General features: G+C 45.2%; 1 protein-coding gene and 1 non-coding gene across 2 annotated transcripts in view; one reads left to right on the plus strand and one right to left on the minus strand.

The window, feature by feature from the left end:
- Parva (parvin alpha) overlaps positions 1 to 26,144 on the plus strand; it is a 152,993-nt gene that overhangs the window by 114,994 nt on the left and 11,855 nt on the right. Inside the window, exons 5-12 of the mRNA XM_076846900.2 lie at positions 6,651 to 6,791; positions 12,134 to 12,249; positions 16,178 to 16,236; positions 18,596 to 18,615; positions 19,723 to 19,784; positions 20,292 to 20,360; positions 22,699 to 22,800; positions 23,484 to 23,556. Of these exons, the coding sequence (XP_076703015.1) occupies positions 6,651 to 6,791; positions 12,134 to 12,249; positions 16,178 to 16,236; positions 18,596 to 18,615; positions 19,723 to 19,784; positions 20,292 to 20,360; positions 22,699 to 22,800; positions 23,484 to 23,556 (642 nt within the window). The remainder of the gene's footprint in view (positions 1 to 6,650; positions 6,792 to 12,133; positions 12,250 to 16,177; positions 16,237 to 18,595; positions 18,616 to 19,722; positions 19,785 to 20,291; positions 20,361 to 22,698; positions 22,801 to 23,483; positions 23,557 to 26,144) is intronic.
- On the minus strand, positions 10,708 to 10,780 carry Trnat-agu (transfer RNA threonine (anticodon AGU)). The gene has a single exon. It is a non-coding gene; the product is annotated as a tRNA-Thr (tRNA).

Consider the following 26,144-nt stretch of genomic DNA (forward strand, 5'->3'; position numbering starts at 1 on the left):
CTTCCCAGAACTAAAGAAAACAGTCCCTAAAATTCAATTGAAGAATAAAATACCCAGAATAGCTAAAGCAATCCTGAGCAACAAGAACAAGGCTAAAGGCATCATAATACCCAACCTCAAATTATACCAGAGGGCTAGAGTAACAAAACCAGCCCTGTACTGGCATAAAAACAGATATGAAGACCAATGGAGTAAACCAGAAGACGAGACCAACCCACAGGTATATATATGGTCATCTCATTTTTGCAAGGGTGATAAAAGTGAAGTGAAGACAATCTTCTTAACAAATGGTGCTGGGAAGTGGGATAACAATTTGTAGGATGAAACTATACCTCTATCTGCCACCCTGCCCAAAAGCCAACTCAAAGTGAATGACAACCCAGGAATTAGACCAATAACTATACAACTGCGAGAAGAAAACAGGGTCAACACTCCAACCTGTTGGCACAGGCACGAACTTAACCAGAACCTTAAAGCACAAGAAATAAAACTAAGAATCAATAAATGGGATGGCATCAAGTTTAAAAGCTTCCCGTACAGCAAAGGAAACAAAAACATGAAGGAAGAGTCGATTGGGAGAAAATCTTTGCCGGTTACTCTTCCTATCCCAGAATACATACAGAACTAAAAAAAATAAAAAAATAAAAATAACACCAAGAGAACAAAAACCCCAGTCAATAAATGGGCAAATAAACTAAATAGATATTTCTCAAAAGAAGAAATGAAATGGCCAACAAACATATGGAAAAATGTTCAGTATCCTTAGTAGTCAGGGAAATTAAAATCAAAACTACATTGAGATTTTGTATCATTCCAGTTAGCATGGCAACCATCAGGAATACAAATAATAATAAATGCTGTTGAGGATATGGCAAGAAAAGAACGCTTATACATTGCTAGTGGGTCTGCAAATTAGCACAACTGTGAAAATCAGTATGGAGATTCCTCAAAAGACTAGGAATGTGGATCTACCATATGGCCCAGTTATTTCACTCCTCAGTAATTACCAAGAAGAACTGAAATCAGCACTATAGAGATGTGTGCTTTCCAATATTTAATGCAGTACAATTTACAATAGCCAAGTTATGGAACTGTACGTCAGCAGATGAATTGATAAAGAAAATGTGGTACATATACACAATGGCAGCCTTAAATAAGAATTAAATTACATCAGTTGCAGGAAAATTGATGAAACTGGAGAACATCATGCTAAATGAAATAAGCCAGACTCAAAGTCATGGGTCAAACATCTCCCCTCATGTGCAGAAACTAGAGAGACAAAAAGGAATTTTTTTTTTTTTAAGTGATATCTCACAACAACAGAAGGGAGAGAAGTAGGAGACCAAGGGAGGAAGGGAGGTACAGGAAAACAACTATGGAATAAAAATTGACCCAAATCATCCTATACGCATGTGTGAATATGCCAAAATAAATCCAATTTTTATGTATAATTATAATGGACCAAGGGAAAAAAATACATACAAATAAATAGAAGAAAGTAGAGAAAGAGGGAAAGGGAAGTAGGAGGAAAGGGAAAGTACTGGAGAATTAGAGGAAATTGTGCTATGTGCATGTATGAATATATCACAATGAATTCCACTATTATGTATAATTATAAGATACTTATAAAAACAAAAAAAATTCCAATCATTATTTCAAGAAGAGCTTGACAAATCCACTATCACAGTGGTAGATCTTTAATACACTTCTCCTAATATGTTAAGAAAAAGTTCATAATGATAGAGAAAGTTTGGACAATGTAATTAACCAAATCTGGCCTGCATATAGTACAGAATACACCTACAAACCAGAGTGGGAAAGGAAATACCAGAGTGTGTATTTCTTTTCAACTGCACATGGAACTCATACAGAATCTAACTATGTCCATGAAGCAAATTTCAACAAATTAGTCAACAGACCAAATTCTCTGATGCAATTTAAATTTTCTAACCAAATGTTCCCCGTTTTTAAGCAAAAAAAAAAAAAAAAAAAAAAAATCGAAATTCAGGAGTCATTCATACTGGAAAGAGTATTATTTTACATATTCTAATTCTTTGAAGGGTGATTACATTAGTACAGTGTTATTAAGACAACTGAAATAGTCACAGAATAATCTGAGAAAAATTACTAAATCGTTTCCTATTTTGAAAAAATACCTACTACTTTGTAAGAAGCTAAAACTAATTATGAGCAATTTGCAAAACTGTGAAAACATGCAAGAATGGTTTCCTAGAAGAATAAAACTCCAGCCATAGAAAATTCGAAAAGCTAGTTAATATTAGCCTAAAAGAACAAAAGAGGGAAACTGGGAGTCTTGAAAAAGAAATTATCTTTAAATCCTCGGTAGCATTAAATAAAATTGTTATTTAACTATAGAAGTATTTGAGCGGGCCTCTTAAAGTTTGAGGTTTAAATATTTTAAAGAAAGAGATAGGAATAGCACAAGACCTTCTCAAATCTTTTATTTTGAGATGTCACTTTGAAATAAGTGACATAAGCTTGCAAAATAGAGGTAACTGTTTTGTCTTATTTGTGCATACCCAGAAAATGCTGAAGACTCTAAAAGAACTAATGAGAGGATTTGGTAAGATGACTAGATATGAGAAGAAAATCTGTAAAGAAATAGTTTCTATTTTTACCAACAATAATCAGCAATACATAAAGGATGTTTATTGCAATTTTACTGCAAATAGAGGAAGAATGGGATATAACTTAGCTATACCTCTACAAGGGAATGGTTAAATATGTAATAGGCCCTATGACATAGTAAGCAGTTTTTTAAAAGAATGAATATATACATGTGTATTGACCCAGAAATATACTCATGATACATTTGTGTGGGGAAAAGTCAGTAGTGAAAATATGTACACAGTATAATCTCATTTTTTAATTGGTTCTTTTTTGTTACACATGACAGTAGAGTTCATTTTGATATAATTATATAAGCATGGAATATCTTACTCTAATTAGGACCCCAGTCTTACGGATGTACACGATGATAAGTTTCACTGTATTCATATATATATGTGTGTGTATGTGTGTATGTGTGTGTGTGTGTGTGTGTGTACATAGAAAAATTACATATTACATATTCATTCCACTGTCTTTTCTTTTCCAATCCCCCTCCCTTCCCTCATTTTCCTTTTTCTAATCCACTAAATTTCTATTCTTCTTCTCCCCCTCTTTTTGTGGGTTAGCTTTGACCTTTGGTTTGGGGGGATTGGCTTTTTTCACTTAACATGACAGTCTCCAGATACATCCATTTATTGGCAAATATCATAAAGTCATTCTTTATGGCTGAATAATACTCCATTGCGTATATATACCACATTTCCATTCATCTGTTGAAGGGCACTTAGGTTAACTCCATACTTTAGCTATTGTGAATTGTGCAGCTATAAACATTGATGTGGCTACATCACTTATTATGCTGATTTTAAATCCATTGGATATATAATGTGGAGTGGGAATCTCCTTCTTTAAAAAAGGGAGATGAAGAACTCTTCTATATGTTTGTTAATACAGATTACTTTGAGATATGTTCTCTGTGAAAATCCACTTAATACCAATATCAATGTCTAAGATAAAATATCCAACGAAAATTAAAAGCAAGAAGATAAACCCAAAATATAATGACTAAAGTAGAAAAAAAGCAGAATTAAATTTTTTAAAATCTTTATAATGCAAAAGAAATAAAGCAAAGCCTTAAAAACCCTTCTCCTAAATAAGCAATGGCAGATGCTAAAAATGGAATTCTAGGAAGAATGCATTACAATTTTAGTTATTTAATTTAGACTATCATAGTTTCGTTAAAAATAAAAAATTGGTACAAAGAGAAAAACAGTGCATGCTCTAGTAGGTAAGAAGTAAAGTTGAAACTGAGAAATCCCAATTGATTTCTCTATGCTTGCAACACTTCTGACACCAAATGAGTGGGTTTTCCACACCGAGCAATTCTCTGAGGACTCCAATTTAATTCTGTCACTAACTACCCTAAAGGAGTACAGCCCTCCACTGGTTAAAGGGCTCAGTTCCTCACCTCTGATGGCAATCACGTGTCTGGGCTGGGCCTCCCATACTTCTGACCACCTGGCTGTAGACCAGAGCTCCCCATTATCCCTCCTCTGATTCAATAATTTGCTAAAGTGGCTCACAGAATCCAGGAAGGCAGTTGAGGGTACTAGTTTATTACTAAAGATAAAACTCAGGAACAGCTGAATGAAAGGAATACCCAGAGTATGGTACGACAGAAGTGCCAGGGAGCCTTTATCCTTGTCTGGGTGTACCACCCTCCAGCACCTTGGTGTGTTCACCAACCCTGAAGCTTTGGCCACTGGGGATTGACTCAATCCCCTGCTCTCCCACCCCCAGATGTAGGTAGACTGAAACTACCAGTGCTTGAATCACATGGTTGGTTCCCCTGGCAACCTTCATCACTCCAGAGCTCTTTCAGGAACTGGGGAACACAAACAAAACAACAACCACAACAAAAGAAAAGGTGCTTCCATCAGCCTTCCATCCAGGAAGTCACAGGGCTCTTAGAATCTCTGTGGCAGGAAGTGGGTGGGTGAGAAGACCAAATGTATATTTCTCACTATGGCACACCAATTTTTAAAGGAGTAAGAATGAAATGGACAGCAGTGTAAGAAAAAATGGTTGACCTAGAAAACAGAACTCTAAGCCTTTCACTCTTAAGTCCAATGCCAACAGAAGCTTATGAATATGAAAATTCATAGACAACGATGTTAATACAGCAAAGCCAGCAAATAAGTGGCTCTCATGCCACTCCTCCTCTCCCCGCCTACCCGGCCCACTCCCAAGACAAGTCATCGCTAATCTATCCCAGCGGTCTTCTCCCCCAAGCCAATATAGGGCTTCTCAAGTTTCTTAGCCCAGTGTTTAGGCAGCTTCTCCCCAGTGCTGGTAGTTACAGTGTACAAAGAAAACAACTGGCTTCTGTCTATCAGAGAGTCACATCATCTAAAAATAAGGGGGGGGGGGGGCGGCAGGGAACAGCTTACTGTTTCTTTAGTAGGAGAGGATCCAAAATAAGAATTTAGCCTGAAAAAGGGAAAGGCAGCCAGGTTCTCTTCAAGATTTACCAGTCAAGAGAGACATTTAGATCTATGCTTGTTAAATCCCTGGAACTTCAGGAATGAAGAAGGATGACTTAAACAAAGAAGAGAAAGAGAATTGTTCAGGCATCATAGATGGGAACCACCTGAAATGGTTCTATTGGAAAGCTGAAAAGGATTGATAAATCACAGAACCACAGACATTCCCCAGTGGGCAACCTCATCTTCAAAGAATTACCCAAGGAGCACTTGGTTTGTATAAGCTACAGTTGCTCAAAATAAATACAGTAAGGACTAAAGGGACCGCTGATGTCAAGTTTAATTTGTTTGTATGGCAGCACTCAAAACTACAGAGGAAAGCCATTTAAACTCATTTCAGAGTGTCAGTTCTGTCAATCCTGAATGAGTTGTGGAGGATGAATTAGGTGACTCTAGAAGTAGGTGATGTATTTCAAGAGCTATAGCCAAGTTCACCTGTGTGGAGGCAGTAATAACTCTCATGTCTTCCACCTGGCTGGCAGCAGCTGTAGGATGCCATCACTTTTAAGATACAACCTGATTTTAGGTACATTATAATGTGAAAAGTGTGTGTCTTAGAACTGATGAAATATGACATGTCAAATAAGTTACCTTCCAGGTGGGCCTTAAAGAAAAAGATGCTCAAATCCAATTGATATGATCAAATGTGTACATCGTGTACAGGAATGGACAGAATGTCTTGAATAAGGACCCGACTGATTCTGCCCAGGGGAAGCAGAGAGGCTGTCCAGTTGGCACAGGGATACCCTTGGAAAAGACAGAATCGAAAAGAAGGGAGACACCCAAGAATGATGGACAAGAGTTCACATATGACAAAATAGGTTAAGTGCCCCACTTCTGTGGTCCTGGGTGTTCAAGACCCAGTCAAAAGGCTTTACAGTAATGCTGCCACTAGTACCAACATCAGATGGGCAGTAGTATTCCTCCCCTGGTAGGTGCCAGTACAGTTAGCCCTCTGTATCTGTGCAGGTTCAACTCAGTGTAGATCCAAAATATTCAACAAAAATTATGTCTATGCTGGACATGTACAGATGTTTTTTTCTTGTTAATCCCCAAATGGCACAGCGTAACAACATATAGCATCTACATTTTATTAGGTAATATAAGTAGCTTAGAGATGATTGAAATGTATGAAAGGATGTACACAGGTTATATGCAAATATTATATCATTTTAGGGCTGGGGATGTGGCTCAAGCGGTAGTGCACTCGCCTGGCATGCATGCGGCCCAGGTTTGATCCTCAGCACCACATACATACAAAGATGTTGTGTCTGCCGAGAATTTTAAAAAAAAAAAAAAAAAAAAAAATATATATATATATATATATATATATATATATATATATATAATACCATTTTATATAGGGGACTGAGCACTGTGAGCTTTAGTATGTGTAGGGGGACCCCGGAACCAATTCCCAAAGATACTGGGGGCCCCTGTTTTGGTGAGTGGGTGTGTGAATGAGTGAATAAGTGCATGAATTAGGGTTGTCTGCAGCCCAGAATAACAGCTGCTCTCTCTTCCCTTCTCACCCAGAGAAACTTGAGAGCGAGAAGCTAAATGTCGCTGAGGTTACCCAGTCAGAGATTGCGCAGAAGCAAAAGCTCCAGACCGTCTTGGAGAAGATCAACGAAACCCTGAAGCTTCCTCCCAGAAGCATCAAGTGGAATGTGGACTGTGAGTTGAACAAAGAAATGGGACCTGTTGGAGCTGGGGTTGTGACTCGGTGGTACAATGCTCTCCTGACACATGCAAGGCACTGGGTTCCTTCCTCAGCACTAAATAAAAATAAATAATTAAAATATAGTTATCATGACCATTTACAACTAAAAACAACATATTTTTTTAAAAAAGGAAAAAATAAAAAGAAAGGGACCTGTTATATAACACTGTGGTCTCTACCAGGAAGCCATCCCTAAACTGGCAGGCCCTGAGTGTGAACCCATCCATCTTTAAATGAGATGTTCTTTTCCTTAGAGAATCTGTCAGAATTACCTCTGGTGGAATGTGGGAAGGATGTCAAAATGCAGTGTCCCTTTGGTATAAAAGGCTTTTCTGTATAAACCTCACGTGAGATTGGGAGAAGGGAACAAACTTGCTGAGCCACATCTGAGACCCAGCACAGCCTCTTGAAAAAGCTCTCTTCTCCAGTGTCAGAGTCTCTGGGACCCTGGGGTCTGCACATCCGTGCAGCCGACAAGCAGTGAACAAGACTCAGCCATGTCTGTCCACAGTCCAAGCCCAGCCACACCCCCTTCAAAGATACAGCTGAGGATCTGAGGTCACAGGACCTGGAACAGGAGTTTTAAATTCAGCCTTTCACAGGCAGCATAGCTCAAGGATCTCAGAAAGTGTCAATCATTAATTCCTTGGCTGCCTTAAGGGCCTGCTGTCTAACATAGACATGATGAGCCCATATCTGAATCCACATTGAATCTGCAGATCGCAGAGTCTAGCAATGACAACTTATTTCTTATGAGGGAGTCCAAAGTTGCTTTGTTCTCCCTAAAAGTAGAATTTAGATTAATAAAATGATTTGACTCTATTTTCTCTTTAAGTATTAGCACTATACTCGGTTATATCTGACTGACACAACTTAAAATGGAGATCTCCCTTAAAAAACAAACAAACAACAGGTAGGGCTGAATGTTGTTTGCTGGTATCTCCACCCTCAGGATGGTGAGGGTTATTAGGGTGGGCTGGTTGGTCGTGGGGGTGGAGTTCCTGGTTTGGAGAATGTATCTGTGTTTTAGAAATCCTCAGTAGAGACAAACATTAGAGAAGTCCTGGAAGAAAGAACCACTTAGCTTTGCTTAATCCTGTTTACCACTCCCTTGCCTATGGTCATCTGTCTGTCTGTCCCCCTGTAACAAAATAAACACTTCTAATTTATCATGGCACCCAATTTAGGAAAGACTGAGATAAAAGGATGGAATTTTTTTTAAAGCCACATTAAGAACTGACTTCAGTGACTATGAATGTTTTGGTTCGTGCTTACTTTAATTTCTTACGGGGAAGTGTGCACAAGAAAAATAATTACTCATATTACCACCCTGTTTTAGCTACTTTTGTTTTTCCCCCACTACTGGCCACATCAATGTATATTTTTACTTGGTTAAGTCATGGAACCACTGTGTGGTTGTTTTTTCTTAATGTTTTATCATACATATATTTCTTGTGTCCTTGTGGTCTTCCCAGTTATAATTTTGACAATGCTTTTATCTGCTGGGGTAGATCTACAGTTAAGTAATCCCCAAGTTGCTGTTGATCAGAGTGTTTTCCAACCTATTGCTAAAATCAGATAGTGCCAAATTCAATGTCTGAACTTGTGTCTCTGTTTGCTTTTCCTAAGTTATCCCCATAGGTTGGTCTCTGGAACAGAGACGAACTACTAGGTCAGAGGGAATGACCGGCTCAGGGGCTAGCTACTTCTGGCGCCTCAGGGCTTCCAGAAGACAAGGGGTGGTGGTTGGTTCATTCCGTAAGGAACCTGCAGGCTCCAAGAGAGAAAGGCTCCAGCCCTCCTCACTGTAACCAGCACTAGCTGTGTATCTGGGGACATCATGTTGTCACTGTGCTCAGGCCAAGGGTGGCAGGAAGGGGCTGCTAGGTTACCAAGCTCTTTGATCTAAGTGTTTAGGGATTTCTTTTCTTCTACTTATAACAGCAGATTTCTTTCTTTCTTTTTTCCCCTCATCCCTCACATATTTTATAAATATACAGAGAAATAGACAATCTTTCTAAGTCCCAGTCTCCAAAGCACAATTCTGAAAAAGCAAGAGAAACAGAATAACACCGCATTAAATTGTTTAAGCAGTCAACTTGCTCTGAGTTTTCATTATTGAAAATTTAGAAAACCCAGGTCATTTGGAAAAAAGTTAGATATTAACATCTACTACATGCTGTGGCACTCAATGTGTCCCTCGTGTTTTTCTTCATACTTCGCATTGTTATCCTTGTAATACTCCTCTCTCGACCCTCTGAAGTAAGAACTTGTTACCCCTGTTTCACAGATGGGGAAAGCAAGGCATAGAGAGGTTAAGACATTATAAATATGAGCTTCATGAGGACAGGGGGGTTTTGATTCTTCACTCCTATATCCCTGGAACCAAGAAGAATGACTGACACATATTAAGTACAATAATAATTGCTAAAGGAGTGTAGCTAACTAGGGTCACACGGGTGATGAATAATGGAGCCAGGAGTCAGACCCAGAAAGTCCACTGCAGACCCTGGGTACCAAGCCTGCACATCCAGGCCCATAAGCTGTCCACCCAGGGTTAGGCGCTGTGAACACTGTAGTGCTCCTTCAAATAGTGTGTGTGTCTGTCTGTGCAAAAGTAATTTGTGTGTATGATATTTTATATGTGTGTGTGTATAATATACATATAATGTATATAATATATACATAATAACATACACACACACACACACACATCAAAATAGTAGCTCTCCCTTATCCAAGAAGGATATGTTCCAAGACCCCCACTGGATGCCTGAAACCACAGATAGTACCAAACCTTATATGTGTGTTTTTTTCCTATACATGCACAAATTTAATGCCTTTTCCATGTTAACTAAGCATTTGTCATCACTGTTGCCATACCTTTTGTGGTTTGATGTGCCACAGGAAAACTTACAAGAATTTATTTATCCTTTTTCACGATTTCACAGAAAGAACATTCACTCTTACCATAGATCTAAGCAACCTCAGCATATACTTTTCTTGAGAACTTTTACCTTTTCACTTAAAGGAAACACTTCATATCTTCTCTTTGCCGTATCTGAATGGCCAGCATCACTATTCTTACACTTTGGGGCCATCATTAAGAACACTAACACAAGCACTGTGATGCCAAGACAATCGATCTTATAACTGAGATAGCTACAAGTGACTGATGGGTGAGTAGCATATACAGTATGGACACACTGGACAAGGGTTGATTCACATCTTGGGCAGGACAGTAGCATAGCCCAAGATTCATCACACAACTCAGAATGATGTGCAATGTTACGCTGATTGTTTATTTCTGGAATTTTTTTTTAAGTACTTTTGGACCACAGTTGACTGTGGGTAACTGAAACCACAGAAATTAAAACCATTCTCTTGTACTGGATATAAATGTCTTTCAGAGTTGTGTTTTTAATGATACATTACACAGTAGTGAACATCTTTGTCTACATTGTGTATGTGTGTGCGCGTGCGCACAAGAGACAGAAAGACAGACACAGATTCTTTCTTTTGAAAAAAAAATTCCCAGGAGAGCAGAGCATTCATTGAAAGGGTGTGATGCTTTCGATATTGCTCTGTCACTCACCAAGACAGTCTAGATGACATATAATGTCACAGGTGATAAGAACAACTTCTTCACCCACAACTTTTCCAGCATAATGTTTTGTCATTAAAAGCACATGTGCAAATATGCTTACAACCCTCAGGGTCAAGCCTGTAGGTGGCATGAGTTATGACCAGAAGTGCAAACCCTGTCTCTGTCCCTCAGTGACCATATTATGTCTTGGTCCTCAGTGGCCATGTCATACCAATGGGTCAGCCCCCATACAGCCATATATCCTGGCTTTATTTTTTTGTCTCTTGCAATGCTGGGGATTGAACCCAGAGTCTCTTGCACACTAGGCAAGCACTCTACCACTGAGTTACATTTCCAGACAGTAGCCTTCTTTGAGGTTTTAACTCTAGGTAAAACTTGGTAGTCAATGCTCAGAACTGAATCCTTCTGGAAGGCTGGGAGTCTGGAGCCATTGTCTACTGTTTGGTAGTAAATGTTGAGCTGCCACTCAGAGTCGGCAGAAAGCCTTCTTTGAAATAGCACTGATGACCAGAAACTCTAATGAATGCCAAAGGGATGTCTGAATCATTTCCTTTCTTGGTAATTTCTCAAAACTGCTGTTAAAGCAGACTTATTGCTCTTAAGGAAGACAGAAGGACCCCGAATAATGCCTCAGTGCATGCTAAGTGCACAAAAGGGGCACTTTGGGTTCTTCCCTTAAATGTTCTCTGTAATGAGGAGCCACGAATCTGGTAGGACCATGAAGACTGGTAAAGTATCTGGCGAGTCTTCCTTTTATGAGAAAGGTGGGGGAGAAAGCTACCATGTTTTAATTGCCGAGGTGCCAGGTACTTTCACATAAGTTATAATAAAAACATACCTGTCATTCCTGGGTACCTGCTGTGTTCCAGGAGCTTTATCTGTCTTTGGAAATCCTTACAACTTGTGTATCTACGTAAATACTCTCCACCCCAAGGTCGGTAGCCAGTAGATAGATGGTAGAATTAATGAAGTCAGAATTTAAGGTGCAGGCAGCCTGACCCTATAGGCACCTCATCAAATCAGTCCTTTTCTTCTCCTCTACCGAGAAAACTGTAACCCAATAGGGCCAGGCTTCCCTAGTAGAAATGACTTACCGTTCAGCACCTGGCTCAGCAGGTCTGGACGCCTACTGGGTCATGAACATCCCTTCCAGCTGCTCCCCCAGGGCATTGCCTGCACTGAGAGAGCAGCAACAGCCTCAGGATAGCCCTCATGTCTTCCTCTAGGGATCTTCAAAGTCCTGAACAAAGGAGGGGTTCCCGACTTAGTGTCCATCTGTTGAGGGTCTGATTCATGTTCAGCCTAGGGGCAGAGATAGTGGTGATAATCCAGAGTTCAGAGTCACATGGGAAGGGAGAGGGTGCAGAGCAGACATGCTCATGGTTATCCAAATGGAGTAAACAGGAACATGGGGCTGCGGGGACGGATCTGAGCTCAGAACTCAGCAGTTGTCAGGGTCCTGATGGGATCCTGGGATTAGAGTATAGGTGACACATTGGACATCCAGCAATAATACAATCCAAGACGACCAAAAACTGAGGGTTCCAGGGTGAGGCATGTGATGACCAAGGGTGTCCCTTAACCTTTAGGGTTAAGGGAGCATTGGATAGGGTACTGCTGCATTTTGAATCTCTGCTTCTATTGCCTAGCACCTGAGACTCCTAATTTCTAAATCCTCTTCCATTTCAGCTGTTCACGCCAAGAGCCTGGTGGCCATCTTGCATCTGCTGGTTGCTCTGTCTCAGTATTTCCGAGCACCAATCCGACTCCCAGACCATGTTTCCATCCAAGTGGTCGTGGTCCAGGTAAGACGGACACCACCACCACAAGCATCTGTGCCACTAAAGAGTTGTAGAGACTGAGTTCCTGTGACAGTGAAGGCATGCTGGGTAGATTGGTGGAAGTACAGCTGGACGGATGCAAGTGTGTTGAGAGGCACCCAGGGGAGCTTTCCAGTGCATGCTGCACTATCCCTAACAAGTGTGCAAAGGACAGGGGGAAATGTGCTTGTGTGCAGTATAGTGTTGTGGGAGGTGTGTGCCTGGGGTATACGTGTTTTGTAAAGGAATGGTTTGTGCCATGTGCAGCTAAGAGTGTGTGTTGGGTATGTTTATATAGTGTATGTGGTAGGGTCAGAAGGATGTATGCCTATGTGCACATGCTATATGTGCATTTGTGTACAGGAGTGTGCAGAGTCCCCTACATGTCACAGAGAATATGTGTGTGTGTGTGTGTATTTAAGTTAAACAAATGACGGACAGGTATTGGGAGAGGCAGGTGTGGTGCACGTAAGGGAGTGTGTGTGTAAGAGACCCCACTGGCAGGTCAGTCCCGGAGGCACTGCTGCTTCTCAACTGCCCAGTGAAGCACAGCTGGGACTTCAAGTCATCTTTTCCAGATTGTTGGATGGAATTTCCATTCGCATATGGCTGTGTAATTTCCACAGTGAGGGTGTGCTCGCTCCCCAGGACTATCTCCCTCTGCTTCTAACCCTGTTAAGTATTCAAATGCAATTTTATTTTCCAGCTTTATGCCCATTTAGCAAAAGGTCATCATTTTGTTTGCTCATTTCTGTTCTTTTCCAAATAAACATGCTACAAGGGAGAGCTCCCCATACAAGCAGCTCGCTGGACGTCCAGGACTAGCCAGGGTTCTTGGAATTGAGATCAAGATGGCAGCTCTGCCTTCCCTCAGTGAGGGAGAGACTTGAGGGCTGGTAAACTTTGCCTCCTCAGACCAGTGTCCAGGACAAAAGGACTTTGAGCTGAACTCTCTCGGGGATCAAATGTTGGCAGGAGGGGAGGACACCACTGTGCTCCTAAGCAATTGATCAGTCAGGCCGTAAGGGAAAAGCATTTCTTCCACATCTTCTGGACTTAACTCTATGAAGCATCAAGAGAGCATAATAGAAATATATCGCCTTGGCCCTGCCTGCAGGGGGTAGACCACAGATAGGAAGCAGACAGGGCTGTCAGCAGCCAGCAGAAAGCTGTGTGGCTCAGACCCGAAGTGCAGCTGACCACCAGGTACTGTCTTTGTTTGTGGAGCTCCTCGCCTGTGTCAGGCCTCGTGCTTGACATTTTATGTACGCTGTGAGTGTCCTGGGACAGGCTTCCTCTTAGAGAATCAGGCCATCTCCATTGTGTTATCCTAACCCATCTCACTCTGTTTTTAAAAACTACCACTGGGGAAGAAGGGATGAATAGATTGAGCAGGGCGGCACCAAGGTGAACCCCAACATAAAGCATGGACTGTGGATGAGATGGATGTAGGGGTACAGGCTCCTCATTTTGAACAGTATCCCACTGTTCTGCAAGTTGTTCATAGTGGACAAGATAGGTCCCATGAGGGGGCAGTTCCTGCACCTTCCTCTCCATTTCACTGTGAACCCTGCAACTGCTCTAAAAATAAAACCAGTCTGTTTTTTAAAATCATGCTGCCTGGAGTAATTCATAAAAGAGTACCTTGGTGACTAGATGTCGTTAACATTGAAAAAAATGGTTTTCACAACTAAGCATACTGCCATTCTGTTCATGCAGAGGTCTTCCATGGCTAGTGGAGATAAATACTTTTATGCCAACTGGCCTTTTACTTCATTTTGTGACAGTCCGTCCCCATTCTCTATCCATTAATGTATCGAACATCTTAGTATTTTTCTTACCAGCTTGAATAAACAGACCTCTAACAGAAATAATAAGATCTGCCAGTTGGGATTACGGGAAAAAAAACACACCCAAGAACAATTGAAGATTTGAGCAAGGAGAGGGGCTCCTTTTGAAAGAGTGCTCTCTGCAGGCCCCACTGCTCGTGCCTTACTTTGATCTCAGTTATGGGCCACCGGAAGGCTGCTGTTGGTTTCTTTTCTCCTATGGGCAGTTTTGTTAGCAGGAGGACACAGGGGTGAGGGGACTCATACGTCAAGTAGCATCGGTGCATGCCAGGTTTTACCGGGTGTTTTGCTTTTTCAGGAGAGCAGGCAAACAAGCAGGACTCCACATTGGCAGAAAGTCGCTGCCAAACTGTAGGGAGAGCTCTCTAGGGGACGAGTGTGATGCCACTGAGCCAGGGTGCCGCGAGAGGGGCTGCTGAACCCACGTTTTTCTTCTCCGTTTGCGTTTGATTCCTCATGGACCTGAAGATGAGGTTCTGGGTCTGTGAATGATCCCATAAGATACAGCACTCCCTTAGATCTGTGCAAAAATTGGATACTTTAAAACTGAATTTGGATAAAGTCCTGATTCATTTTCACCTGGTTTCCCTTTAAATACCTTTTTTTCTTTCTTAACTTCCTATTTGCTTTGATAGTCCGTTCTTCCTCATCTAATTCGGATGGATGCTTGCTTTACCCAGCCCTGCCTTTCCCTAAGTGACAGCCTTCTGCAGGGGCCCTCCTGTCTGTGGCTACGGGAACGCAAGGGGAGGGGACGTCTCTGGAAGCTTTGGCAGGAGGCTCAAGAAGGCAGCCGAGGGCCCTTCTCCCCCAGGCCCAGAGGCCCCTTCTGAACACTCAGCCTTTGGGAAGATGAATCTGCTGTCAATCCCATGCCACGGCCAGGTCCTTGGAGTATCCTGCTGGCTGTGTTAGGGACCCAGGAAAGGGACTCTCCCTCCTGATGCCCCTTCCTTGGTTCCTTGTCCATAGGATGAGGGCTAAACGCTCCAAACAGGTGCTCCAAGCTACCCATCAACTGACCCCGCCCCCGCCTCCAGTCAGTCTCTGGAACACATTGGTGCTGTCCTAACTCTGCCTTTTGGCTGGGGTCATTCTTGCCACTGGAATGACCTCTCCCCAGTGTGCAGCCAAATCCCATCTTCCCTCAAAGTTCTTGCTCCAGGACACCCTCCCCTCGCAAGATTTCCCTGACCCTCTGACCTGAAAATACTTGCTCCAGCCCTTTCTCTCTGCATAGAGTGACCACATCATTTATTAACACTTTGGAGAATAGAAGAGACCCCATCCACAGGGCATGAACCAGGCCCATCGAGGGGGACCCTCCTCCCCACCCCCATCTTACTCCAAGTTTCTTAAGGCCTAAAATCCCATTATATGCTCCACGGTATTTACTGGGCCTCCAGCACAAGGCCTCATATCTAGAAGGCACTGTTCAGTAGGTAAAGAGGAGGATGAATTGATGGGAGAGGGGTGGACAGGTGATGGACGGAGCGAATCTCCAGGGTGCTTAACCTTTTCTCAAAGAGTGAACCTGATACTTAGGGGAGGATCGGATGACTTACTTAAAAGCTCCCCTATTCATCGGTTAAAAAAGTCAAACAAACAAACCCGCTGCCTCTGTGTGAATTCTGGAGTTGGCCCTGGGTTCCCCCTCACAGCCCTGCAGTGAAGTGTGTTTCTCAGCTTCCCCGAGTGGCCTCAGCTGGAGGGCAGACACACCCTGGCCTTTATTTCCATTTGGTTTACTGTGTACTCCAGGAGGCAGTTTGCTTCCAGCAGAACGTCTTCCAATAAAGAAAAGGAAAGCCTCCTCATCCAAGAAACAGCCTACTTGTTTGGACTACACACTAATGCACTCACATCCTAATGGTACAGTCCAGTCCCCCCAAAATCAGGACCTCTTTTCACTTCCAGCGTTGTTGCTTCTCTGGGTGTGTTTCTTAAAGAGCAGTAACTTTCTCAGTGTCAGGAATGCTAATCAGTTTTTCTGTATTTTTCTAAAGTCCTTTTTTTTTCTCTCTCTCTCCTCCTCCCAACCCTTCTCCCCACCCCCATTTCAGAAACGAGAAGGAATCCTCCAGTCTCGGCAAATCCAAGAGGAAATAACTGGTAACACAGAGTATGTCAACACCATTGTTGCCAGCGAGTCTGTAATGGAACACAGATGTTTCTCCGAAATTCATCCATTTGCTGATATTTAGTTTTCATTTATTGGGATTGCAGGAGGGATTAGCCTGCAGCCAATGATTATAGTTTAGCCTTTTCCATGCATTCAAAACATGCCTCTTGATGCTTAAGGTACAAACTTGGGTGGGGAAGTGGGGAGAGGGGAATTAGCAGTGATTGAAAAATTCTAATTTTGTGGCACTCCAGGAAAAAGTGTACCCAAAAAAAGCCAACCAGCATGAAATCGTCATGCCATAAACACGGGGTGGAATTTAAATTGTTAACCTTCAAAAGGACGTTTTTCTTCCTCTTCTGAATCTGATTTATCTGGTCACATGCCATGACCCAGAAAGTCCCTCTCTACCTTAGCACTGTCTTTTGGGTTTTTGTTATTTGTTTTTCAGTTTACTTTTAGAAATTAGAAATATTAGGACATTTAAAAGGATTGCTATTTGGAACTAGAGCTTTGTTCTTAAGCAGAAAAAAACAGGTTGTTATATGGGATGGGTTGGGATCATTGGACAGGACCTGAGCAGAGCTGGGCAAAGTCGGTCTCCAGCCGTCCCTGATACCCAGCTTTTCTCTCTGTTCCCTTTGAACAGGAGCAACAGAGAGAAAAGAACTGAGCCTTCTAAGCCAGCCTGACTTGAGCCCCTGAACCCCTTGAGCTCAATGTCTTCATCTCTGAGTGGGAGCACTTCCTAACCCAGAGGCATAGTGAGGTTCAGTGCGTTGGCAATTATGCACCCCCTGCCCAGAAAGCAGCTGACCACACCTCCCAAGCTCCCTCCCACTCCAGCCATGGCTGGAGGCTCTGCATGTCTAGACGTGTGTGTGTGTGTGTGTGTGTGTGTGTGTGTGTCTTTTTAAAAAGCCTCGGGTGCATTTCAGGCCAAGGGTAGGGGCAGAGATGTAGAGTGGCCCTTCCCTAGAGACCCAGTCTGTGGTTCACGGAGAGGTGCTCCAAGGGCCAGTGATGGTAGTGAAGCCTCACATGAAAGCCAGCCTTGGTTCTGAGGCAGAGCTTCTAGGAGTTAAGCCTGCTGGGAAGGAGATTCTCACTGTCCTACCTCCCTCCCTGGCTGGGTTTGTTTCTGTCACTGTGTTATTTTCAGGAAAAGAGGAAGACAAACCAGAGAGAAGCATGGCCTGCAGAAAGAATTTCTGAGTCAGGGAGTGTGATGTTTCAGATTCCAGAACCATCTCTCAGCTGCATGTTGTGCTTCCTCTGGCCTCTCCCTCTCTCTGCCACACCTTCCGCAGTACATAAATACGGCACAACTCCCAGTAATGAGAATACAGTGCAACTCTTAAAGCCCTTTGGTACCTACTGATGTTCATAATAGACCTGGGAAGCAATGGTTATATGCCCAAAGGCCCAAGCCCAAAGGTGATGAAGGAAATTGTATCATTGATCTTTCCAGCAGTTATCTAAGTTCATTATTCTTTCCCAGATACTGCTCACAAATCGTCATTTAGTGGGTGATAGATGCACAGGTGGATAAGCCAATATCGTAAGAATCCTAATGAGAACCAAAAGTGTATTTTTAAAAATGTTTTGAGCATTTCCCGTACACCAAGAATTATGCTAAAATTTTTCTAGATATTAAACACTCACAATACCCCACTGATATATTTACCTTTATTCTCATTTTAGAGATAAGAGACTTGAAGCCCAGAGAAGTTCAGTAGCTTGCTCGATCAAGATCACACAACAAAACAAAATGGCTTGGGGGGTACTTAAGGCGAAGTCTTCTATCTCTAATGATTATGCTTTTAAAACTTTGCTGCTTCTCTGCTATAAGTGATTCTAGTTGCTGGCCTGTTGAGAGAAACTTATCCTGCATCAATGGCAGGTGCAATTCGGGGGCATCACAGGACAGACAGGAGAGACAAGGTTGACCTCCCCAGGCAGTTGCCCACAGCAACTTGGGCAGTGACCCTCCACATCAGAGGTGGCTTGATCTCTGCCCCTAAGAATCCTTAGATTTCCTCATTGGGAATCTTCTGCATGAGACCAGTGTTTGTTTGTAACTGCAGGCAGTCATGTGATTTTAGTTAAGACAAGAAATGGTCCTTTAAGCAGCATCCTGCCAGTAGGTCAGTGTAGCGGGGGAGGGGGGGGAAGGAGGTGGTAACAAGAGTAAAGCCTCAGGAAGCGGAGACAATGCAGTATAAGATGCAGCGGAAGGAGGCTATTTGAAGTCCTCAACCATGAACAGGCAGGGAGGGTCTGGATCCTCTCCCAGGATTAGCCTCTCCTAAGGGGTCAAGAGAATAGTCACCCTGCTTTCTTTCTCTTTTTCCTCCAGGGCTCTTTCCGGAAGGCATGGTGAGTTGCCTGAGACTGGACGTGTGTCTGTCTGCAGCAGACTGGTTGGGGGAGGGGGGTGCAGCTAACTGGTGAGAAGAACAACTGCTGGCTACATCTGCTCAGCCCCTGCGCCTTCAGGCAGTCTTGCTGGGTGGTGGTGAGGAAGTATAGGAAGAGGTATACAAACACCCTTAGGGACTGTCCCCTCTCCCTGCTCTCTCAGTGCAGCTTCAACCTTCCCTATGTCCCAGAACCTTGGGTTTGTTTGTTGATTTGGTGAACGTCAGAGATCACCTTTGTAGCCTCTCAGGTTGACCCTTTGATGTCGAGGGGAGCGAAAAGGCAGGCCTCGGGCCACAAGACCTCTCAGCCCAAGTTTGTCTTGGAGACTCTTCCTGGTGCCTGCCTCAGATCCCCTCCCATCATTTCACCCCTGGGTTCTGAGAAAGCGGCAGTAAGAATCCATGCAGGGAGTACGTGGCGGCCGTGTTATTAGTATTATGCTGATGGTTGCCCTGGGTTCTACTCCGTAATGTTTCAGTCATGCTGAAAACAATGCATTGTTGTGCATGGGTGGAACACGTTGGAGTTTCTAGGGCACTTCTGTCCTCATGACAACTGGGGGAGGTTCATTTACAGAAGAGGAAACTGAGGCAGAGAATTAACATGACCTACATCCCTCAGGAGGAAGCATTCATGTTCCAACCTGGAGCTTCCCCGGCGCGCGTCCTCTGGTCTGTGACCTCTGCCCGAATGCTTTTCTGACTGTCCTGCTTTTGAAACTTAGAGGGTGGGATGATTTGATATGTGGATAACATTCTACCTCAGATAGCTGCAGAAACGCTGTAGAACCATGACTACATCATGATACGACTAATCCCAGGTCACAGCCTGGCAGAGCCCCCACGCCCAGCTCGGCCCTGTATACACCAGGGTAGACGCACACAGGAAAGGCCCTGAGGGTAACAATCAACCCAGCTCAGCCACAGGCGCAGACGTTCCCAGAACAGCCTGAACCCGGAGCCTTCCTGATGATAGCCCTCAAAGGCTCATGGCTCTGGAACCTGGCTGGGCCTTCCCTCTAAGAAGCCACCGTGTGCTCAACATTACGGTTCCCTCTTTCAGAACGCGATGCCTTTGACACCTTGTTCGACCACGCGCCTGACAAACTCAACGTGGTGAAAAAGGTGGGAATGGGGTGCCTCGGGGGAGGTGGGATGCCCACGACATTAGGAAAACCCTCTCCTGTGGTGGCGGTGCTGGTGGCTTCCCCCAACGTCTTTCACCTGCTGTCCTCACTAGTGCCTCATCCGGGCCCTTTCTTCTCCCATCGCATGCCCTCCCTGTCTTCCCCCCACACTGAGCCCAGCCTCCCTGCTCCCTGTGCACACTTCTCTGTCTCCCTGGGCATAGGCAGCTGCTGCAAAGAAGAGGCCAGAGGAAGGACCCAGCAGGACCATTTGCCTCTGGCCCCTTCCCAACTCCCCTTGTTCCCCCCGCCCCCAGGCTCAGACACCCCACCAGTCGTCCTGCCTCTTGGCACTTAGCAGTTCCTCTCAGCCCTGCATCATGTGGGAGCTGTGCAGGGACTTGTACCTCTCCCTGCTGGCCTGGGGCCTTTGCACAGGATGCCCATCTTCACGGGAAGTCCTGGGGTGGCCTCGCATCTCAGTGTCCCTGCACTTCTCTTTTAGACACTCATCACTTTTGTGAACAAGCATCTGAATAAACTGAACCTGGAGGTCACAGAATTGGAAACCCAGGTGGGTGACAGCCCAGGTGTGGGTGGGGGAAGGGCCCTGATTGCCAGACAGTGTTCCAAGTACCCCTCGCTGGGCCAGGAGGGTTTTCCAGGCTGAGACATGATGGGGGACTTGTGCTCCTCAGAGGGCTGAACTGGATGGATTGCTCTGTGGATTTTTTTTTTTTTCCCCAGCTTTGTATTTTGAGAAGTTGCAAGAACAAATACCTGTATGCTCTTCACCTGGACACACCTATTGTTAATATTTGGTCACATCTTTTTCTCTCTTTGTACCCCTAAATATTTCACATACATCTCTTAAAACAAATTCTCTTAGGTGACCACAGTACCATTATCAGATGAAGGCAACTATAGGATACCCCTCGATTGTTCTTCTCGTGATGAGATTCAGGGTGTGTTTTCTGTACCAGTACCCACTAAGTGATGCTCTGCGCCTCCTGGTGCCTCCAGAGATGACACCTGTGTCCATTAGCCCCACAACTGGTGGCGACTGGAATCCCCTGGTGAAAGTGGTGCCCACCAGATTCCCCAACTAGAACCTACTAGAGAGTTCTTTTTCTACTGTCTATACTCGTCTTTAATGGATTGTACCCTGACTCCCCACATCCTCTCCTTCCAGGTGAACTTCTAAAGTACGGCTTCCTCTTGCCGCCACCTCCCGTTATCTGTAAAGGCCATTGCTGAGTCTGAGTTCTTCCCATGTGGAAAGAACTTAGTGTACTCTTTCAGGAAATAAGAAACACTTCAGAAAAATGAAGCTTCCTCAAGGGGGCTAGAACAGGTTTCTGGAACTTTCACCTGCGTTCCAGGGCAGGGAGCCAAGCCCAGAGCTCTGGGGTCTGTTGTAGGTTTCCCGCACTGTTCCCACCTATTAGGCAGAACCAGCCATCCCAGGTGGGGAGCAGTCTGTGTAGGAGCTGCCCCTCCCCTAACCCAGGGTCCCTCCTGGGTTCACAGATTGAATTCTTTTACCCTCAACCTATTCCAGCCACAACAAGGATGAGGCCCAGTTGACTGGCTTCCAGCCAGAGGGCATGGATTTTGACAGAGATTCTGAGATCTGCTCTCCTGTCTACCATGGGTACTATAAGATGAGCTACACTCAGACCCTACCCACCTCAGGTGGCAGGTAGGAGCAGGGAGGCACCACCCTAGGTCAGGACCAGGCTCATGTTCTCTAGCCCTCAGTGGAGGCTGAGCAGAGGCCCAGGCTGGCCATCCTGCAGAGCTCAGTGGGCACATGCACTGGCCTGGCCCACACTCCCACACCTTAGTCTTCCTACAGTGATCCCAAGAAATTGGGCCTCTTGCAAACCCCAGAAACTGTTGTTGGCACCCATGAGCATGTGCTGGCCCAGCCCATTTTGAAAGGTTCTAGAATATCAGATGTGCCCCAGATCTCTTTCTCAAGACAGCTCCACCTAGAACACCAACTCCTTCCTAAGCCTGCTCCCCCGCTGCCCCCACAGCCCACCCTGATCCCCCAGCACACAGTCCTTGCCCTCCCTGGAGCAGGACGTAGCCTGGGAAGCTCTTATCCCCTGGACCAGGTTCCCCAACCCCTCTGACCACTACATCCGGGAAGGGTCCAGGCTCTAAGCCTCTTGCTTTGCCACCAAGAGCTAGGAAGTCAGCCCTGGTTGCTGTTGTTTCCCAGACAACAATGGCAGTAGTTAATAGTTATTAGGAGCACCCGTGTGCCAGGCAGTTCAAAGCACCTTGCATGTGTCAGCTGGGTTAGTCCCAGGCCTGTAGGACACCAGAGTTCTTTCTCCATTCAGAAAGCAAGTGCTATTCACCTTGATCACCAGCTGTCATGTCTCCTGTGCCCCACCCACCCAAGCTCCTCCTCATCCCTGGCATCTCTGCTCAGGCAGTACCCCTCCCAGAAGACCTCTCTGCCACCTTCAGTAGGAGGGTGGCCTTTCTCAGTCTCTAAGGGCAGCTGCCACACAGCCTTCACAGCAATCTCCCATGGGACTGTGACCTTCTGAAGGGCAGGAGCCACACCTGATGGACTCCAGGCCCCACACCCAAATCAGGAGGGGTATGCTGTTAGTGCTCTGTAAATGCCAGTCAACTAAGATGGGGATCTATGCCTGTGGCTCCTGTATTGGACCAGCCAGTTTTGGGGAAGGCCACTACAGAGCAGACTGCCCGCCTTGGGCCACCACCCTCACCCCCACCCGCAGTCTGCATGGGGAGGTTGCCTTTGGGTGAGATAACTTGGCAGCTGATGAGCCCCCTGGATGGGGCTTGGTGGGCAGACTTGGGTCAGCACTATCATCTGACTCTCTCCTTCACCTGCCTCTTTCCCTCACCTGGCTCTCTACCTCCAGTTTGCAGATGGAGTGTACCTGGTGCTTCTCATGGGGCTCCTAGAGGGCTACTTTGTGCCCCTGCACAGCTTCTTCCTGACCCCAGACAGCTTTGAACAGAAGGTAAGGGGCAGGGGCATCAAGGGAAGCCCATAGCCCACATCCAACTGATTTGCCCTCCCCTTCACTAGGCTGTCGGGTCTTCAATGGTTGGAGGTGAGGCCCATTCTCGAGCTGCTGAGCTGAGAAGGATCCACATGTAGAGTCTGAGCATCCCAAACAGACCTTCCCTTCCTCTAGCCACGAGCCCCTGCCAAGGGCACGTCCAGCTGCATCACTCTCCAGAGGTGACAGGAGAGGTGGCCGTGAGGCCGGTCAGACCTGAGGCCCATGCCCAGCCTGGCTCAGACAGCCTCTTGTGAGCTGCCACATCCTGCTTGCTAGATAAGAGGCATTTGGTCCAGAGATCCTTCTCTGCCTTTTCAACCTGTGTTATTATCTGACCCTTCCCAAAAAGTGCAGTGACATCACCAAGATTGAAGTCCTGACAGTTGACACAGGAGCACAGTAGGAAAGGAAGAGCCTGCTCCTCCACCAGCAGGCAGGATCAGCCGCCCACGCTCCACGTGGCCTGCCCCTTCTGTAGCCATGTTGCTGCTTCAGATTAGCTCAGCCTCTGCCCCTCTGCTACAGTGCTGAGCTCCTTCACTTCCCGGGAGCAGGTCTCGGAGCCCGCAGGGTCTAGGATGAGAATGCGATGACACATACTGAGACGTACCCTGTGTACCCTGCCTCTCTCTCTCCAGGTCTTGAATGTCTCCTTCGCCTTTGAGCTTATGCAGGATGGAGGTTTAGAGAAGCCAAAACCTCGGCCAGAAGGTAATGGGCTCTTCTCTGGGTTTGTGACCACAGGGCGCAACCATCTCCCTGCACACGAATATTCAGGACTCAGGGAGAGGCTCAGATTTTGTAGCAGGGGGAAGAGTCTCTTTTCTGAAGGCTTCTGTGGTGCTGTTTACCGGTGAAGGCAGGATTGGGTATAGCCTCTCAGCCTTGAAGACACTGAACCGCAAGACACAGGACCACAGGAAGAAAGAATCTGAAATCCACAACTGGGATCAGGGCCCAAGTAGAAGTGCTGCTGCAGGAACTACCCTATGCCAAATTTCCAGATTTTTCTATCCCTGCAGAGTGCTGACCTGCTGGTACAGTGGGGATGAAGGAAGAGCTTAGACAGCTCTGTGCTGACCCTTGTTGCCTCCCCTGTCCCAACAGATGGGGAGCTTTGCCAGCTCCAACTGTGCCCCAGGATAAGGCTTAATTGGAGGTTTGGATTGCAAATAGAGTAGGCCCCTAGTATCTCTGGAGGATTGGTAGCAAGACTCCCTAAGAATACCAAACTCTGAGGATGCTCATGTCCTTCACATTATATTATCTCTAAATTACTTATACTACTAACCAACAGTTGGCATACAGTATTATTTAGGGAATAATGGCAAGGAAAAAAAAAAAAAACTCCATACACGTTTGGTATAGATGCAACCTTTGAGGATTTTTGAGCCATAGTTGGTTGATTCCTCAGAAGTAGAACCTATGGATACAGAGGGCTGGCTGGTTGAGACTCGGGGGGAGTACAAAAGGAACAGATGCTCCCACAGCTCCCGTGTGCTCCCATGTGGCCGTGTGTGTGTGTGTGTGTGTGTATGTTTGTGAGTGCAGAAGGCACATTTCTCTCAGCAGTCTTCTTGGTCCAGGTGTTTATTTTCCTGCCCTTACTGACTACAGTGTTTTACCAGGCTGCATCACAGATAATGTCTGATTATGTCCATTTAGAACCCTGAGAAGGCCGGTCCTGGGCCCTTTGCTTGCACTTTTCTGGCCACTTAAAGCAAGGGGACCAGCGGAGGTTGTGTGCTCATATCCCATTGCTGCCTTTGCTCTGAGTTTCTCCCCCAAAACTCCACACAGAATGTTTGGGCTCTGGCTTATGGGGCCAGAGACCCTATCACGATAGTCAAGAGGGTTAAGACCATCTCTGACCTCAAGGCTTTTATAGACAACCAGAGAAAAGATGCACCTGGTCACCCAAATAGAATGACAGCCATATTTATCTGCCAGGGAAGAGGTATAGCTAAGGCTATAAGGATTGAGGCCATGAGACCACTTTGGTTGGGTGCAGTGAGGAATGTAGGATGGAGATGGTGACAGCTGGGCTAGATGACAGGGATTGGGGAGGGTTCTGATGTGTGGGAATTAAGATGGAGGAGTGAGCCAAAGCCAGACCTGGGGACAGACCTTGGTAATGATCAGCTCCAACCAACCAAGGTCAGCCCTTGTTCTTGTTCATTCCCACCTGGTCCTAAGCCTCTGTTCACCTCGAGGGGAGGAGCTCTAGCATGGTTTGTGACCCCTGGGTTCTGCCCCTAGCAAGGCCACTCAACATCCTAACACCTTTAGGAAGACTCGCAGCATCTTGGAGCAGACCCTGAATACCCTGCTTCTGAGTAGGAGAGACAGAGCAGAAGAGTGCTGACCATTCCTTCTGCCGCCATTTTCTTGAACTGCTTAATCTGAGACTTCTCAATTACAGATTGGAAACACTTTTTCTGGTATTTGAGTGTTCAGGCATTTGTTTCCCTCAGGACAGATGATGTTCCCAGTGTCAGTCAATCTATAAGAATATTTCAGCATAGAGATGACATATCTTGTGCACTACTTAATATGAAACTTCCTGAACAATGCAAATGGAAAAACACATCTGTTTTATTTGTTGTTACACTGGGCATGGTGCCCAGGCTGAGAATTTGCAGCACATAAAGGGGAATTGAAATGGTGTTTTATAAAGTTGTACTTTGTGAGAAGTGTCTCCCGGCATTCCCTCTAGTTTCTGGGATTCTCCCTGGAGAGTGAGATTTCATGGTAAAGGCTGCAGACTTTGCAGAAGGTACCAATGTGGGTGATTGTTCACGGATGTCTCAGGATCCGACTGGCTGTGGTGGAGCTCTGTTTCATGCAAAATGTGTGCAAGGTCAGGAAAATGCATTCTCTACCATGTCGTTAGACTTTGAACTCCCCCGGAAGCCTTGGGTCTGCATGTTCGATGATTCCAACTGCCCAGGCTTTACAACCGTTTAGTTATCTGATGACCATAAGCCAAGGCAAGTACCAAGTTCATGACAAGCAGAGCAGCTAAAATACTGGGATGAAGCTGGGGCCTTTTAATTTAGGGCTGCATGTATCTTCAAACGCATAGCCATCCTCCACTCTCACCACTCAGGGAGACTTGTCATATTGTTAAAACCCAGCTTGGCAGGACAGTGGGGACCCAGAAGTCATCTAGCGCCAGGCAGGACTGAGGTCCATAGCACAGCCAGTGGCCAACGGAATATCTACAATTTAAGGAGTATGGGAGCTGGAAGCAGACTGGCAAAGGATGCTAAAAACCAAGCACATGGTGGTAGCCTGGT

Source organism: Callospermophilus lateralis, chromosome 2 (assembly GCF_048772815.1).
Source record: "Callospermophilus lateralis isolate mCalLat2 chromosome 2, mCalLat2.hap1, whole genome shotgun sequence".
NCBI classification, from domain to species: domain Eukaryota; kingdom Metazoa; phylum Chordata; class Mammalia; order Rodentia; family Sciuridae; genus Callospermophilus; species Callospermophilus lateralis.